The sequence below is a fragment of the Aythya fuligula genome, chromosome 2, assembly GCF_009819795.1.
Source record: "Aythya fuligula isolate bAytFul2 chromosome 2, bAytFul2.pri, whole genome shotgun sequence".
Taxonomy (NCBI): Eukaryota; Metazoa; Chordata; class Aves; order Anseriformes; family Anatidae; genus Aythya; species Aythya fuligula.
In genome coordinates this window covers 124,381,616-124,398,918 of record NC_045560.1, presented here as the reverse complement: position 1 = coordinate 124,398,918, position 17,303 = coordinate 124,381,616, and the positions used below count along the sequence as shown (strand labels likewise).

The 17,303-nt window shown below is 36.0% G+C and overlaps 1 protein-coding gene across 2 annotated transcripts in view; it reads right to left on the bottom strand.

The window, feature by feature from the left end:
* Window positions 1-17,303, bottom strand: part of PREX2 (phosphatidylinositol-3,4,5-trisphosphate dependent Rac exchange factor 2) — a 178,100-nt gene that overhangs the window by 44,683 nt on the left and 116,114 nt on the right. For both annotated transcript variants that reach the window (XM_032181378.1, XM_032181377.1), the window contains exons 30-34: window positions 16,849-16,977; window positions 10,394-10,435; window positions 7,468-7,685; window positions 4,342-4,444; window positions 1,983-2,126 (exon numbers count right to left, since the gene is read on the bottom strand). In XM_032181378.1, the coding sequence (XP_032037269.1) occupies window positions 1,983-2,126; window positions 4,342-4,444; window positions 7,468-7,685; window positions 10,394-10,435; window positions 16,849-16,977 (636 nt within the window). The remainder of the gene's footprint in view (window positions 1-1,982; window positions 2,127-4,341; window positions 4,445-7,467; window positions 7,686-10,393; window positions 10,436-16,848; window positions 16,978-17,303) is intronic.

Sequence of the window (17,303 nt, the reverse complement as noted above, 5' to 3'; positions counted from 1 at the left end):
CGATCGCCTCAGCAAATGGCTGAGACCATCCATTCTCAGACCCCAATACTGTAAATCAGGACCCTTTGAATGTATGTATTTAAGCATATGTTTGTCCAAAACTATTCTTACAAGTGGAAAGATACATAATATAGCCTGCATAAACACTTTAAAACTATAAAAATGCCTGCAATCCCAATCCTGCAAATATATAGGCATGATTAATTTTAGGCATGGAACTATGCAACACAGAATAGAACAACACAGAGACTAGCTTGTTCTGTTGACAAACTATTCCATGAACGCTATTTTCTAAATGTTCAATTGAAAGCATCATAAACCATTGTATTTTTTAGGCAGAAAATAGCTTAGCTGTGTTAAGGTTGGAAAGCAAGAATTTACTTCACAGAGGAACTTGCAAAAGATTTCTCTTCTCAAAGCTAATAAATTTCAGTTAAACATGGGGATCTACTGAGTTAGTTTGATGGCAGCTCATCCAAACCTTACACGAATGAAGTAAAAACTGTAATCTCAATACATTCATTAGTAAGGGAAATATATATGGGAAATACATACATATATATATTAAATATATATATATATATATATTTAATTATATATATATATATATTTAAACAGTGGGATTTAATTTCTTATCCAGGACTTCTAATTCTTGGATTCTAATGGACTATTTTGATGGAAGACAGTTGATAATTAAAGAAAATTGGTATCAGAAAGAAAGAAGACTTTCCCATTACTGAAAATTATTAAACAGATGTGACACTTCAATGAATCTTTGCCCTTTTGCTTTAGCTCACTGCAAAGGTTCTAATACTAGGACACAAATATTTTGGGCACTCTAGAAACAAAGGAAAAAAATTCTGCAGAAGAAAGTCTCAAGCACACTGAATCCCTGTCCACAGTCCTGTGAATCTAAAAGAACAGGTATTTCCAAGATTTTGTCTGAACCAAGGTATTTTTTATTCTCTTCCATATGCGTCTTTGTCTGCTTTCCGGAAATGATTATGATGCTCATTTTTCTCATTTCCCTCTATGACTGAACTCAATCCCTTCAAAATAAATCCAGTGAAGTTTCCTTTTTAGTTTATTTAAAAGTCAGGCTCCAGGGATCTTATTTAAAAAAAAAAAAAAAAAAAAAAAAAAACAAAGAAGAAAAAAGTGTGGGTTAGATTTACAGTAAATTCTGTTATCTCTTCATGTATCTTACTGTTCATGATTTCCTTTTACATCCTCCTAACTTATCAACTCTCCTTGAAATCTTCATTTGTATGTCTTCTGCCTGTTCCTTATGGACCCTGGAAGCCTTTTGCAAGTTACAGAGTATTGTCAGCTCCTTCTGAAATGAAAGGTAGCTCAAGGCAATCAGCACCTCGCATTTACCATTTCAGTGAATCAAATTCCGTGTTCCTGATGACTGTAATGACACTGCAGCTAATGCAGGCTGCCTGCAATTTATGAACAGTCTGAGCATCAGTGCCACCATGCATCATTTCAGTAATGTTTGCAGTCTCATAACTACAAAAGCCTGAAAAAGTTATTTAAGTCTTCATTAAAGAGACATAATTCTCAGGGGATAACAATTTAATCTGTACATTTGAAGTAACAGGAAAAGGTTACTATAGTATTAGGATTGCAAAATACTTCAAAAAGCAAGTTTCATGATCTGACTATCATCCACTAATAACCGAAAGAACAAAACAACATTGATGAAAGAGCATTCATTTTTTGGTGTTGGAATCACATAACAAGTATAAAATTAGAAATACATATCTGTATGTCTATTTTTCACCACAACACTCAGCATTTCTTAAATTCAGTTTAATTCTAAATTCTCAGTAAATGCCCATATTAAACAACTCAGTTAAATACAAGAATTATGTGCTTAGAGTTACAAAGGATTAAAGTTAGAGTGAGTAAGATGTGCTTTAGAGATTTAATTATTATTTGAAAGAATTGGAAAAAAAAAAAAAAAATCAAGTTACCTTGTGAAAAAAGTACTGGGTGGATTTTAAACCCCCCTCCATTCTTCAGTCTTTGAGGAAGCTGTTCAAAATGGTAACTATCAAGGTAGAAATAAACCTTCAGAGTTTGCCGGCTTCCTTCTGCTTGGTATGTGATTGGAACATCTAAGAATAAAGTCAGTGTTACTATTTCATTAAAATCAATGACATGTCCTTTCCCAGAAACTGCTGCACCCAAAATTCACATGATTAGATAAAATCTCCCCAGTCATAAAATGAATATGTGCAGTATTTCACATTTTACTCAGTGTTGCTGCGGTTACTATTGGCCTATTTTCGGGAGGTAGAAAAACAACATAAATCAGTGGCTGTCACCTTTGCCTGTCAATGACAGCAAAAATATTAAGAAAATAATGTAAGCTGGCAACATCCTACATTGATTTCTCTGTAAATCTGAAGAAACATCTGTGTGCAGCACATGGTTTGAAACCACTGGAAGGATGGCTAGAGCCATATTTCATATGCCTTCCTGGGGTGCATGATGTATAAGGTCAATGTGACATATACTGCTATCCTTTCCACAGAGTCAGCATCTCTTCAGATTTGTGTAGGATAGAGCACAAGTTTGTAATTGTAATTTGATAGAATATAAGAAACTGTAAGAACGCACTACATTACACTTTGTGAAACTAAATGTCATAATATGTCAATTTCTGTAGAGTTCAGTGCAACCAACAGTATCATTTTGCAGTTACATGGAATCCCCAGCACACATTTTGTGTATTATGCAAAGTGCTTAATGTGTAATGATCATTAGCAAAAGTTGATGGAAATTTTCCATTTAGCTAAATCTCTCAGAGGAAGTCCATTTAATTCAGTTTATGTCTTTTTCCATATTTCCTGTTTAAGTATCATTTCCATGAATAAGTCTCCAAGATGAAAACAGTAAAACATTTAGCAATTTGCATTAATAATCTTATGTAGTTTTTATAGTGTGCATAAATTACTTTGCACCTAAATGGAAAATATTTTATAGGAACATTTTTCACTATCTTTGGTAATAAAATACATTTTGTATTGCAATCATTATACAGAATCATAAATGAAAAAAAAAAGTCTTTGGAAGTTCCTTGTCTTCTGAAACCACAGTCAGGATGACTGTGGCAGCAGCACTTAAGCTAAAAGGAAACACAGTTTATCACAATCCTAGAACACATGGGCTTTCCATTTATCTCTATTTTAGCACAGACACTTCAGTCAAGAGACACGGCAATTTGAACAGTTTATGACACAAGTATATGTTTAACTCCCCATCAGAAAGTTCTCCCATAACTCCAGTTCCATGTTTTTACCCAGCTTGGCATGGCTTCCTTTTAAAACAAACAGGCTGAACAGGATCCTTACTTGACTTACAAACGGTCTCATATAGGCCAGTTCCTAGCTGACCAGCAGCCTTCCATGTGCAAATTTGTCAGCACCCTATGGGTATGGGTGTGCTTATGAATGCCCCAGAACACAGGCAACCTCTCACTAGTAGTTTTGTGGAGGAGCTTTGTTTCTTCTGGTCTTGTTTATTGCATAAGTGCTCTTATGTGTGGTCTTGATCCAGCAAGGGAATTGTTTTAGAAAAGCTTGATGTTAAGCAGACGTGCTTTCCTCCCTTCCCAGGGGAGTTCCAAGACTTGAGAAAAAATGTGTTTGTTTTTTTCTCACTACACAAAATTCACTGCAGAAAAATCTCTACTGGCTGAAAACATACAATAAAGAAGTGGCTGGAAGAGAGTGAAGGGTATAGTGTAAACAGCAGACTGTGAAGACAGTTCCTTCCTACTAGTTGGACAAGTATTAGAAGGTGGAGTTCATGTCCCTGACTGTCTCCACCACCAGGTCTCAGAGGAACGTTCTTCTACAATTAAAGCTACCCTAACAGTGTTTGCTACCTCTTTTTAAGGAACTCTTCAAAGATATACTTTTTCATTCAGAAGGGATAAGTAACATTAAAAAGAAATGGTTTTAATATTTCTCCACCTTATCTCAGTTGCATTTCTTTATTATGGCCTTCAATCCTCTTTTATATGCAACTCTTCAATAGTAACTTGATCTTCCAAGGACTTATGCAGTCATATAACCCCAATGGAAACTTCAGTTAAGCAGACACTTTTCCCTGCTGGGTTGCTAACACCACCAGATAATGATTATACATCGTGGCTGATGTTAGCTGCATTTCAGGAAATCTTGGAATATTAGGAGAGTTAATTCTCTATAATCCCAAATTACATAACAGTTCCTACGGGATGTAGTGTTCTAAAAGACAAACATATTAGAAATACAGAGAATGTTTCTGAACAGTAAAACCCAGATATTAATTATTATTACTCACTTGCAACTAGTGGTTCTGGCTCTGATTGTCTGAAGTAAAAAGTAACTTTTTCCAAGTCAAACAGTGCAACCAGTGTATCTTCTAGCATGGCTTGCTCATCAGCCTAAAAAAAAAGCAAAATTAAAAAAAAAATGGAATGTCCTTTCAGCCAGATGTTTTCCCTACCAGAAGTAACATGAGACCAGGATATGAAAATAAAATAAATAAAATAAAATAAAATAAAATAAAATAAAATAAAATAAAATAAAATAAAATAAAATAAAAACAAAAACTACAGAACATTGCACAAAGTTTCACTGATGCAGTGTATAATGTAATTAACTCCTGCATAACATAACTATATTTGAGCCTATAGGCACTTTCCCTTACATTACTAGTCCAAGATTATTAAAATAATGGTATCATTTCACATAGTAAATTAACGGGTAATTTATAGCTACCACTACTTCTCATGGCTTTTAAACAAACAATATTGTAATTATTCTTTATGTGAGATGCCAGGCTTCAACATCTCGTCCTTGAGACCAGGCCTAGCTTGCAAATTAACACAGGGCAAATTTGAAAAACAAATTCCTCTTTTTAGCAATTTTCCTTTAAAAATGCCCTAAGTTCAGTATTTAAAACAAACAAACACACAAACAAACAAAAACACACAAAAGTTCTTCTTGTCCACTCTAGGCATCAATAACTGAACCAGTAGCTCAGAATGAGTACAACTCAGAGTCATTTGTACCTCCACCTACAAAAACCTAGATGCAAATAAAGTACATACATGTAGATACTGCAATGTTGGAATTTGCACCAGTGGTTCACTCTCTGTGCTCCTGAACTAAAGAAATGGAATATCCAGTATCAAAAAAGCTTCAGGAAGTAAATTACTAACTTCTCAGGACAGCATACTCAAGCTTTAAAAAGAGAAATAGTAATCTGCAAGAATCTTGAGTTAAATATGCAAGTAATTATAGGACAAATCAATAATCACTCAAAGTAACTTTATTCTTTATACAACCCTCTCCTAGCTTCATTAAGCTAAATGTAAATCTGAGGCATGTATTTTTCTCCTTTAAGAAGTGAAAGGCAAAGAATAATCAACTAGCTGCCTAAAAAATGAGAACTACACCTTACTGAGTTATAGAAAGAAAAAAAAAAAAAAAAAAAAAAAAAAAAAACACCATGGTTTTCCTTGATCTAAACAGTGAAATAGTATTCCCACTTGTATTTATGAAAAAGCACCTGTGCTTAAAATATTTTGTCTCCTGGTTCAATTTATGAAGTCTCTCCGGAGAAAGCAATGTTTTATCAGCAGAATAGTCTGAAAACCATTCAGTGACATGGGAAATCTTTGCACAACTATTCATTCTTTATTGAACTCTGGCCATAATAATTTCTTTCAAATGCCCTTGTTTAACATAACATGGACCATTTGTAAGCAAAATGGTCCTGAGAAGGTATTAAGAAAGTTGCCTTTAAATACTTTTCTCTTAGTTAAGAACAGTTATCACTGAACTCATTCAGAATTTCTGTGCAAATACATATACAGAAGAGACTAAACTTGGTAGAATTTGTTTGTTTTGTTTGTAACTCAGCAATGGATAGTGCTGGTATCAGACTACAATTCATGCTAAGTAGCATGGTTTTTCATTACAACGGAAGTCTCCACAATCTTGAAAGAAAAAAAAAAACAAAAACAAAAACAACCAAACAAAAACAAAAACAAACACAGAAGTATTCTGTTTTGTGAAGACAAAAGTTATCTTGTGATAATACAACTAAGTGCATGTTAAAACATAAGACAAGATTCAACTGAATTTGCTCTTGAACTCTGAGGACTCCAGCACCAGAGCAGTCTGGTGCTGAATCATGCAATTACATATCCTAGAGACAACATGAGCAGGAGATCCCCTGTCCATGCTTTCTTCACATGCATCTCATGTGGATAAACAGCCCTGACTTGAGTTGCTTTCAAGCTGCATACCTTGTCCTGACATACCCTGTCCCACACAGGCCCATGCTAGTAGCTCAACTGCTGGTAAGGTTGCTGTTCACACTAGCTCATGACAATGGTCTCAAACAACACCACAGACTTTATGACTACAATTTTAAAATATCTTTATTTTTATTGATATCTTCTGCTTTAAAAGTTGATCAGGACAACTCATCAGCAAATTGCTGCTGAGACAGTCAAGGAAAGATAACTTCTGATCATAATCTGTCATTGTGTGGGCTTCTATTCAATAAGATGTACAATTCTGGTTTGTGATGCTTGATCCCATGTCCAAGCTTAGTCAAGTAATGAAATGTTCACAAACATGGTATTAAATGGCCCTAAAGCTTAACAGTAAGAACACTAGCTCAAGAAAACCATGTGCCTATTATAACAAATGAGTTAATTTCATTGAGGAAATCTAGAGTTTGAGAAGACTGCCACAGAGCAGACTCTGCAGACTGCTTTACTCTTCTTCAGGTTAGCAGGAACAAGTCCAGTGTGAGAACTGTGAGAATCTCTTAAACAGCTGAAGAGATGCTTTGGATAGCTGGGGATTAGAGGACTATAAAGTTATATCCTTTTCTAAATTGTTTTGTAAGCCACGGCTCTTTTCCAAGCCTTATGAAGAAAGGAGCTAATTTCCTATTACTCCAACAGGCTACAAGGATTTGCCTTATGCCAGAAGAAAAGCAGACTAGCATATCTAGTCCTCCAATTAGTACAAACCTAGTTTTAGAGGGAAGGGATAATAAAAAACAAGTATCCAAACCAGGTATTTTATTTTACTTGCATTGCTGCTTATTGCTAACTCAAACTCTGGTTATCATCTAATTCACTACATTCACTCCTAGAGAACAACTATGATAATGGTGGGGAATCAGTATCTGCTAACTTAAAACAAATACTATCTTTTGTGGATAACTTATTTCTCATACCACAAACAAACATCTCCTATATCTGCAATTATCTGAACTGCAAACTTCCCTAATAGCAGCTAATTAAGTAACAAGCTAAGCACAAAGGACATAGAAAATACCATTTACAACAAAGACTGTTTAACCACACTCCTGGTTTGGGGAACAAACATGGGCTGTTCCCCCACGAACAGTCTGGAGGTTATATTACATGAAGGTTCTTACCAGGTTAGGCGACAGCAGTGACTGGAAATGAAGGAGAACACCCGCACTAGCTATCTGTTCCAACCACCTTCTGCTGGCTTCCATCGTCTCCATTTCATATTCTTTGTTGTTGTCAAACATCTGATTTAAGGCCACCATTAGCTGCTCTGAAAAAGCACAGACTGTGGCCACTAGACTTTGACAGAAGACCATGTCTCGCCTCAGTTGTATCTCGCTGTCTGTGATGGGTAAAAGCCAAAAGAGGAGAAGCAAAGCAGAGATGGAGCAGGAGATTAATTAACAGTACAGTAACTGGGATATAATTTTTTTCTTTAATTTAAAATAACTTGTTTCCTAGTCCAACTAAATCACAAGTTTACAGCTTAATGTTATTCAAGTAAGTAGCACTCTACAACCCAAACTGCCATTTTCCACTCCAAAAATTATTCTATAATTCTAAAATTATATAGAAATGTGTTTAAAATCTGGAATTTAAAGTACTTCTACATAAACAATGTATATTTATACTTCAGATTTTAATGTATATGCCATCAATTCCATGTACTTTTGGTATTAAAAGGTGATGTGTTTCAGATTTCTTTGCTGCAATGTAAGAACAAACTAGGCACAAAAACATTTACTTTCGATGAGAAAGCAAGGACAGGCAGAAGCTCTTAATATGACCATGTCATCTGGTCAATTTTACAGCTACCAGCTGGGTAGGGCAGATGAAGATTGCCTGCTACAAACTGCAGACAAGTGTGGCTAGCAGAACACAATCTATCCAAATACCATATACATGAATATGAAATCTACAGAGTAAGCTCAGAGCAGCAACACATATCCAGGAAGCAGTAGAGATTTATGGAGTCAGGAAAGCCCAAGACAGGTCCCTAGCTAGTCTATGGAACCGTTAGCAACAGATTTAAAATAGGGACTAGCTAACCTATCAATTTATTCTGGAGGGCACAGACATCTGATTAGCTAAAGGTCAAAACAGTTGGAAAAGGAAACGTGTTCTCAATAAAGCACAAAATCCTGGTGTAAAATATTCAGTGCTTCCTACTTCTCCCCATTTCTGAAGGTCTTCAAGTTTTGTTTTTTTTTTTTTTTTTTTTTTTTTTTATCATTATGAGCTGTTAGGCAAATGTCAATCACAGATGGTACAGGTAGACAACATTTCTCAGTTGTGTCATCCATGACTGGATGACATTGAGGTCTTTTGAAAACCTAAACTCTGTCCCTCTGTCCTCAATTTAGATTCATTTGCCTCTAGGAAGATTAGCTTCTTTACCACATTTATATGGGGCTAGCAAGACTTTAGATGTTGGTTAAAATAATCCTGTACTTACAGAATTAATGTTAACTTTAAAACTATGTTTTTCTTGGACACCAAGTATTTGTGAAAGTTATTCTGTTCATTTTCCTTCTGAGATCTTCAAACCTTTTCTCAAACTATTCGTAACTCTAACCACTCTTTTACTGTTCCATTTGACAGCCTCTCAGGACCTCAAGAATATTTTTCTTAAATGGTCTAATTACTAATGCTTCTATACTGTGATTCATCCCTTGTTATTTTGATTATTAAAATTTCACTCTGTCTCCAGTCTCTCAAGTTATGCAGAATCCAGTGCAGACAGAATTTTCGTCTTGAAAAACTCCACCCACCTTCCGCTTCAGAAATCCCACTGGCTTCTACATGGTCACAATCTTTCCAATATCATAGCAGTACTCAGGGATTTGGGCCCAAAATGCATTCTTTTGTCTTGCCTTGCTCAATTTTATCTCTATTTGTCCAACAGCAGCTGATTTCAGTACCTTCCTCTGTATTGCCTGCTTCTGAAGCAGTTCTCTTATGTCACTGACACCTCATTTCCAAATCTCATCTAATACTACTTGAACATCAGATACTGCATACAAGAGCACTTTGGGCTTTTTCACAAAAAGATTTTTATACAAAATAAATTACTTTTTTTTTATTTTTACAGAATAAATTACAGAAGATTTTTAAACAAAATAAATTACAGAACTTAAGAAATCATGCAAATAGGGAAAACAGCCAAAAGGGGGGGGGGGGGGAGGGGAAATCAAGCCTGGGTTATTTTGTGAGGTCACTTCTTATTTTAACTGTCCTGAGGAATTATTAAAATATTTTTAAAGTGTGGATGAAATTTGACAACGAAGAAACATTACACTCTCTTTTATAAAATTGTTGCTATGTGTCATAACAAAATCACTAAATAACACATTCTTATGGTGCTGTCGGATGGTTACAATAATCAGCTTTTATAGTGAAATACGACTGCTTACTTGGTCACTCATGCATCTACAAAACATGTACAGAATCTTCAACTATAATAGTTATTTTCTAAATACTGATTTAGTGACATTTATTTCACAGACATACATATTCTGTGCATTTGAGGCTGTATGAGGTGACGGTAAAGTGATACACAGAATACCCCTTCCAAAAAGCAAGTATTTAAAAATAAATAAATGAATTTATTTTAGCACTAAATTATGCTGCCTTAGGTAACACAATAAGGATAAAAGGAAAGATATGGGTTAGAAAAGCAAGGCAAGGCAAGAAAGATGGGGATAAGATGGGAAGAAAATATTGTAATTGGGGAAGATTACAAAAGAAGGAAGACAGAAGTACTTTGCACAAGCTCAGAGATTTGGCAGCTACTTCATCTGCCAACATCCAAAGTAAATAACCAGAGAAGGCATTTTGCATTAAAAAAGTAGAACATTTGCTTTAAATGTAAATGTCTTTGGAACTGTGTCTTTCAGGAATCCTCACTGTAAACACAGGGGTAAAGTTACTGATTATTGGATTATCATGGTTGAGTTTTTACACCTTTCTCTGTTCTGGCCAAAATAAAACAAAAAGCAAAACAAAACAAAACAAAAGTTCAATCCCACTTATAAAAATAAGCAAAATTACCTGTATATTCAAGAAGTGCCAAGAGTATCCGTGCCTTCACCTCTTAAAAAAAAAAAAAAAGAAAATATATGGAGATCACCATTGTTAAAAGTGTTTTTACCAACATAATAATGCATTAGCACTTCTGTATAAAATCAGCTTCACTCTAAGTTTTTGTGTATGCCATCCTGACTTATATCTTCAAAACAGTAATGAATCTCAACTTCACTAAATTTTATATTTGACTTGATAAAAATTATGATTATCAAAAGTACCAACAATAAGAAGAACCCATCAAGAGGCTGCCTCAGAGTACCAGCTGGCCAATGCAAGTCCACATATGAACTCCAACCTTAAAGCTTTGTAAAACAAGACCTGTTTTCACTAACCCACACCACACCAATTCTTTTCTCCGCCCACCCCCCCCCCCCTTGTCCCATACTTAAAAATATCCAGTTATTTTCATTGTTCATGCATACCAAAGTATCCAGGAAAAAAAAAAAAAAAAAGATTTTGTATGTCTTTACACTGTTTTAATAATGGCAAAAACAAAGAAAAAAAAAAAAACTAACACAGGATATTATATGTAAAATATCCCCCTCCTCTTTTTTTTTTCTTTTGCCTTCTCTAAGTTTTAGTGATAAATGAAGTGATTCTTCCCCTCTGCCTGGTACCAGAGGACAAATTTAAATGTGTAAACCATCACTGGAAGGAGCAGGCAGATAAAAAAACTGCCATAACCTCAGAATGTGTCAAACCTCCAGCACATCAGTTGTTCTACAGTAACTGCTTGTAGGAACACACCACTTCTCTTGCTTTCACATCGTGACAGCCTTTCTTTCACACATCAAATTTTTTGCGTAGTCATATTCCAGGAACAGGAATATAAGGTTTGTTGTGGAGTATATGGGACAAAGGACAGTTTGGGAATGTGTCATCTCCTACTGAAACTAATCTAATAGGTTCAAAATTCAAAACATTACATACATCTCAGATGATGGAGTACAAGAACCAAAATTAATGGTTACTCTTTAAAATTGCCTGGTGAAAAGTCTTTGCCTTCACCTTCTGTCATTTGAGAAAAACTTAGAGATTAATAACTTGGGATCTTGGAGACTAAACATTTGGCTTAGTAACTGAATACAATAAAGGGAAATATATTTTCTATCTGAAGAATTTAGACACATTGAGGCTATTACTTGCAGCTTGTTTTATATGAGATTTGTCAGATCTCTGAATTCAAAAGCATTTGAGGTATCTATAAATAATGATTTCCTCCTTATGGGAAAATTACAGGACACAGCAACTTGCCTTTGTCATTGCTAGAAGTCTTCTCCATTTCAAAATATACCCTCAGGCAAGAGAGTATTTTTAGGTTTTGTATAAGAAGAGACATACCTGGCGTTAGAAGAGAACCTTGGATGTCAATCATCTGTTTTTAAATAAATTCCAAATGTTACCGAAGTTTTCACCCCTTCTTGATACATGGCATATGGAAGGAAATAACTCCCTAGCAATTTCTCCTTAGATCATATGCTTTATAAAATGCTTTCAACTTTTTTTTTTTATTCTTAAGTATTCTTTTGTACTTTTTTTCCCCAACACAATATTCTGTTTTTTCCCAGTAACACTTTTCACTCTAAGGACAGATTTTAGATTTATTATGTTTCTCACATCTGAAGATACTTTTGAAATAACACTAAAGACTGAGATTTGTACTGCATATTTCATTATTTAAGTTGAAATACATTTTTGATGTCTTTAATGACTGAAGGCACTTTCACTCCTTACTCATAAGTTAAATTAAAATAAGTGTGTAATTTCTCAAATGCATAGTATTTCCTGTTGATACTTAATATTATTGTGTTAGCAAAACAAATGCTCTTCCTCATCAAGTTTGCTGCCTATAAATTTGACATGCTTCAAAACATTATTTTCTCTCTATATATATTTTAAGGAAGGTGGAGAGGGAAAGTGGGGAGAAGGAACATGAGAGATTTGCTGTGCTTACATCTTTCTGCTGTTACACCATCATATTGTGATTTTACTTTCCTTACGAAGGTTCTCTTTCTTTCCATCTGTCTGGCTAATTTTCCTGGTTCCTACTCTAGTCATCATTCATTTTTTCTTCCTGTGCTTTCTGTTTCTCATCACACATCTCACATACATTCAAAATCCTGTAGCTACATCATTCTTTCTTATCTATTTATTCTCTATTCATTATTCTCTATTCATCAGCTGTTCTGAATTCTTGCCCTGGCTACTGCTTTCTCCTGCAAGAAAATCAAACACTCTATCCTCGAACATCTGCCTCTGCCAAGAACTTTTCTTCATCTTTATTGGTCTAACAATCTAGTAGGCCCAGTCACTCCAAGAAATAACTTTCATCTTTTCTTTAGCTACTTAGCTGAAGATAAATCCTCCCAGAATCTGTATGCTATTTCATCAGAACTCTTCAAGTCCATCATCATGATTAGCCTTCTAGGGCTCACTTTCACTGTAACGATAGTAAACTTCTCTTTCTTTCTCTTTCTCTAGTGATATGGTAGGACAAATGAAATGAGACAAAGCAGTCTCCACATATGTTTTAAATTACTGCCAAGGAAGGCTTTTTTTTTTTAATTGTGTAAAAAACCTTCATAGCTTTTTGTTGTTGTTGTTCTCGCAATTCGTATACTAATAAAAAGAAAACTGATAGTTCAGAACAATCATCTTCTCATCCTCCAAGCATTCTGTGTTTTCCCATTTCTTCATACTTATTAAACAAATAAAATAAAAATAATCTAAGATCTAGGAATTAAACATTTCATTTGCGAGGCTTCCATGTCTCCGTCTTCATTAAGTTGCTAATCAGTCTGATCCTAATACAGCACGTTCTACAAGACAACAGAGGAGTAAATAAAAATTACAGTAGCCTGTGGTATATTTTTGAAAATAAAAATGAGTCAGTTTTCAATAAGGAGATGCATTCACTGAGAGCATTCGTCTTTATTTTAGCATTCACCAATAATGGGTAAATATTTATATAAATACTGGAAATTTTATTCACTTTTTTTTTTTTTCCATGGTGAACATAGTTCTATCTGCAGTTTCCTTTGCCTACTTCCTATAGAATCTGATGTAAAAGACAAATATATCTGCTTAATTGTTAAAACATTGCCTTTTGGTGGGAAAAAAAAAAAAAAAAGAGAGAGAGAATTCTTCTAACGGCTTTGTATATGCCAAGACTTTGATCAACTTGCTAAGAAAGTCTTACGCCCAACCAAGCAAATTAGGGCACATATTTTGTTTTCTCTGCATTAGGCAAATAAGGAGGAAAACATGAAGGTAAATCATTGTACCATGTGTTAGGCTTTCAGCTAGAAACGGCTCAGGGCAGTACTCATGGTTCTTCTAGGTATCCTCACCATATGTGAGGACAATACAAAATGGCAAAAGTAAAAAGAAAACAAGAAGTGCAGATATGTAGGGAAAACTTAGCTGTTACAGTATTTTATCCATGCTTTGTGCTCATCTGATTTTAGTTAGATCCAGCTGCTGGTTTTGTCTCAAGTTTAATTTATACAAGCCTAAGCCTGTTTAAATGACAGCAGTCTCCCAAAACTGCCTGAGGGGTGCGTTTCTGCTCTGAATCTTTTCAACACTGAATTAAATATACCTGTCCAAACATGCCTTGTAAACTAAGGCTTGAGAAGCAATTATTCACTTCCACTGTCCTAATTCTCCTTCACGCTATTTTTGCCAGGGAAACTACAAGAACCTTGGCTTTCAGGTATCTTTCTATCACATGAACATCTTGGTCACACAGGTAGATCAAAATGATAATGAAGATGTATACCATGTTCCTCTAGATTCTCAGGAACAATATTAGTGATATCACTTTGGGGAGTGGAATAGGAATCAACTTAAAGAAAGAAAAAATGCCTACAATAGAGCAAAAAGCTGTGGAGACCATTAATGGTGAATAAACAGCTTCAGATGATAACTTTAAATGTAAAACTACTTATTTGGTTAAGAAGGTAGCACAGAAGCCAGTTGTTGGAAATCTCTGACAAATGCTTAGATGCCATGAATGGAAAGAGAGTCCAAGAATATTTAAAATTGGCAGATAAATTCCAAGACACAGTGATGAGTGAAGGTAAGTCAGATCGCGTGTTCTCCTTGAACAGCACAGGAGTAATGCCTTTTACTGTTCAGGTCTCTGAACCACCATCATTTACAAGCACAACAGTTCCGGTAACATTAGCTACTGTAATTTATTAACAGAAAAAAACCTTTATTTATCCTAGTTTCTGAACCACAAGAAAAATGTTCCGTAAACATCAAGATTCTTTCTAACAAAGCATTATTACATTAGAGCAGTATTGTAAAAAGAGAAGCTTTGTATTGTGGAGAGGTGGTGAGACATTTGTATCTTGCTAAACTTTCCCTTGAAACTGCATGTTAGGTTTAAACAAATTCCTTCAAATAACCTTAGCCCAATATTAAAGGTGTAAAACCAATGTTGAAATAAGTTATTAATACTCTTTATGGGTGAATGAAGTATTATTGAATCATAGAACTATTTGGGCTGGAAGGGATCTTAAAGACCATCTAGTTCCAAGCCCCCTGCCATGGGCAGGGACACCTCCCACTAGATCAGGTTGCCCAAAGCCCCTTCCAACCTGGCCTTGAACTCTTTCACGATTGGGGCTTCCACAGCTTCTCTGGGCAACCTGTGCCACTGCCTCACCACCCTTTGAGTAAAGATTTTCTTCCTTATATCTAATCTAAATCCACCCTCTTTTAGTTTAAAGCCATTCCTTAGCATAGTTTCCAGGAGGTTCTACTCCATGATCTTGCTGGGCACAGAGGTAAGACTGATTGACCTTTAGTTCCCCAGGTCTTCCTTTTTTCTCTTTTAAAAAATGGGCTTACGTTTTCCCTTCCTTTCCCAGTCAGTAGGAGCTTAACCAGACTGGACACAGGGGGAAACATGACTACTAAGGATAAAGAAAAGGCTGAGGATCTTAATGCCTTCTTTGCATCTGCCTTTACTAGCCAGACCACTTATCCTCGGGGTACTCAGCCTCCTGACCTGGAAGTCAGGGACAGGGAGCAGAACGCCCCCACAATTCAGGTGGAAACAGAGACCTGCTGCTCCACCTGGACTGTCAAAAGTCCATGGGGCCAGATGGGATCCACCCGAGGGTGCTGAGGGAGCTCACAGATATGGTTGCTGGGCTGCTTTCCATGATCTATCAGCAGTCATGGTCATCCAGAAAGGATGACTGGAGACTTGCTAATGTGATGCCCATCTAGAAGAGTCGTAAGGGGGACCCGGGGAACTATAGGCCTGTCAGCCTGACCTCGGTGCCAGGAAAGGTGATGGAACAGGTCATCTTGAATGCAATCACACAATGTATGTGGGACCACCGGGGGACCAGGCCCAGCCAGCATGGGTTCACGAAAGGCAAGCCCTGCCTTTTAAAGAAGCTAAAATGAAATGAATGCCAAATGGAAGAAGCTAAACACAGAGAAACCATTTAGAACTAAACCTGACAGACTAAAGGTTTTTGTTCCCACATAGACTGCTAGTACAAGTAGTTCTGTAAAGATTATTTTGCTCATTATTTCTGTTTCACTATCAAACAGTACAAGAAATAAAGTTTTCTTACAGAAGAAAGAGAGTGGGAGAGCAAGACAGCATGAGAGAAAGAATGAGAAAGAGCAAGAGAGAAAAAAAGATGGAAGGAAGGGAGGGAGGGAGGAAGGCAGGAAGGAAGGAAGACTTTCTTATGAAGCCAAGGAGCAAAGCAGAAACACCAGCCCAACCTGTCACTTGGTGGTGAGGAAAAGCAGAGTACTAAGTGACTATTAGACAATGGTGGGAGGAAGGTATAGGATGAAGACAGATATGGCATCAGTTGTGATGGAATGAGTGACTGAAAATCAGTGGAAGAGGTTTGACTTCGTGGCAGTAGAAGAAGAATGATTTCAGAAAGATAACGATTCCAGATCAATGACGCATAAGAACAGGAAATGGGACAGAAGTTGTCCTGCAGAGTCTTCATCTTTCCATTAAAGATAGTACAAAAAAAAAAAAAAAAAGTGTTTAATTTAAAGGAAAGTCAAATTTTGGTGTATCTGTTCCATGAAGTTCTGTGATAAATAAGTCAAGCTCACTAGACTTCAGCAGTACCTGAAATTACCTAGAACATGCAACATATGGTTCATCTGGTTTAACTTGTCAGGGGAAACTATTTTCTCTTCAATACCTGAAGTCTATAGAGTGAGCATCAAGCAGCTTAGGTGTACTCTACTAACCTTGTTACTACAAACACAAACAAGTCCTCAAATTCAGGTATTTCCCATGGACATAATGGTGTTCTGCAAACCTTGCCTAGCAGCAACATGAAGCAGTTGTGTCTTTCCCTGTTCTCTTCCCAGGTTCTTATCATAAACTGTTTGTTTACAGCCATGTTGTACCTACTAACCTTCAACAAATTTTCTGATATTCTGGGCAAGACTGCGGACACTGCTGGGAAGGTTCCAAGGGTCTTGTTTGATGTGGAGTCGTAGCCTCTTTGGACAGCTAAGCTTCGGTTCCATTTCCTGCTGAAACTCTATGCAAAGACAAAAAATATATATATTTTTTTCTGTTTAAACCTCCTGAGAAAGTCACAGGAAGACTATTTCTTTCTAAATGTTTTCACAACTCATATAGGTTTCATCTTTTTTAACTCTAAAAAAGTTAAAGTTAGGATGAAGAGTCTAACAATTGTCTGAGCTCCCTACTTTATCAAAGGAGAGAGAGAGCAGCACTCCCAAACTCCCGATTCTTTCTGAATGAAGTATGTAAGATAGAAGGTGCCAGTCTCTCCATGGAGTAAGAGAGAGCCTAGAACTTTTAGAGGGAAATGTAGGCAAAATTAATCCAATCAGAAAACTA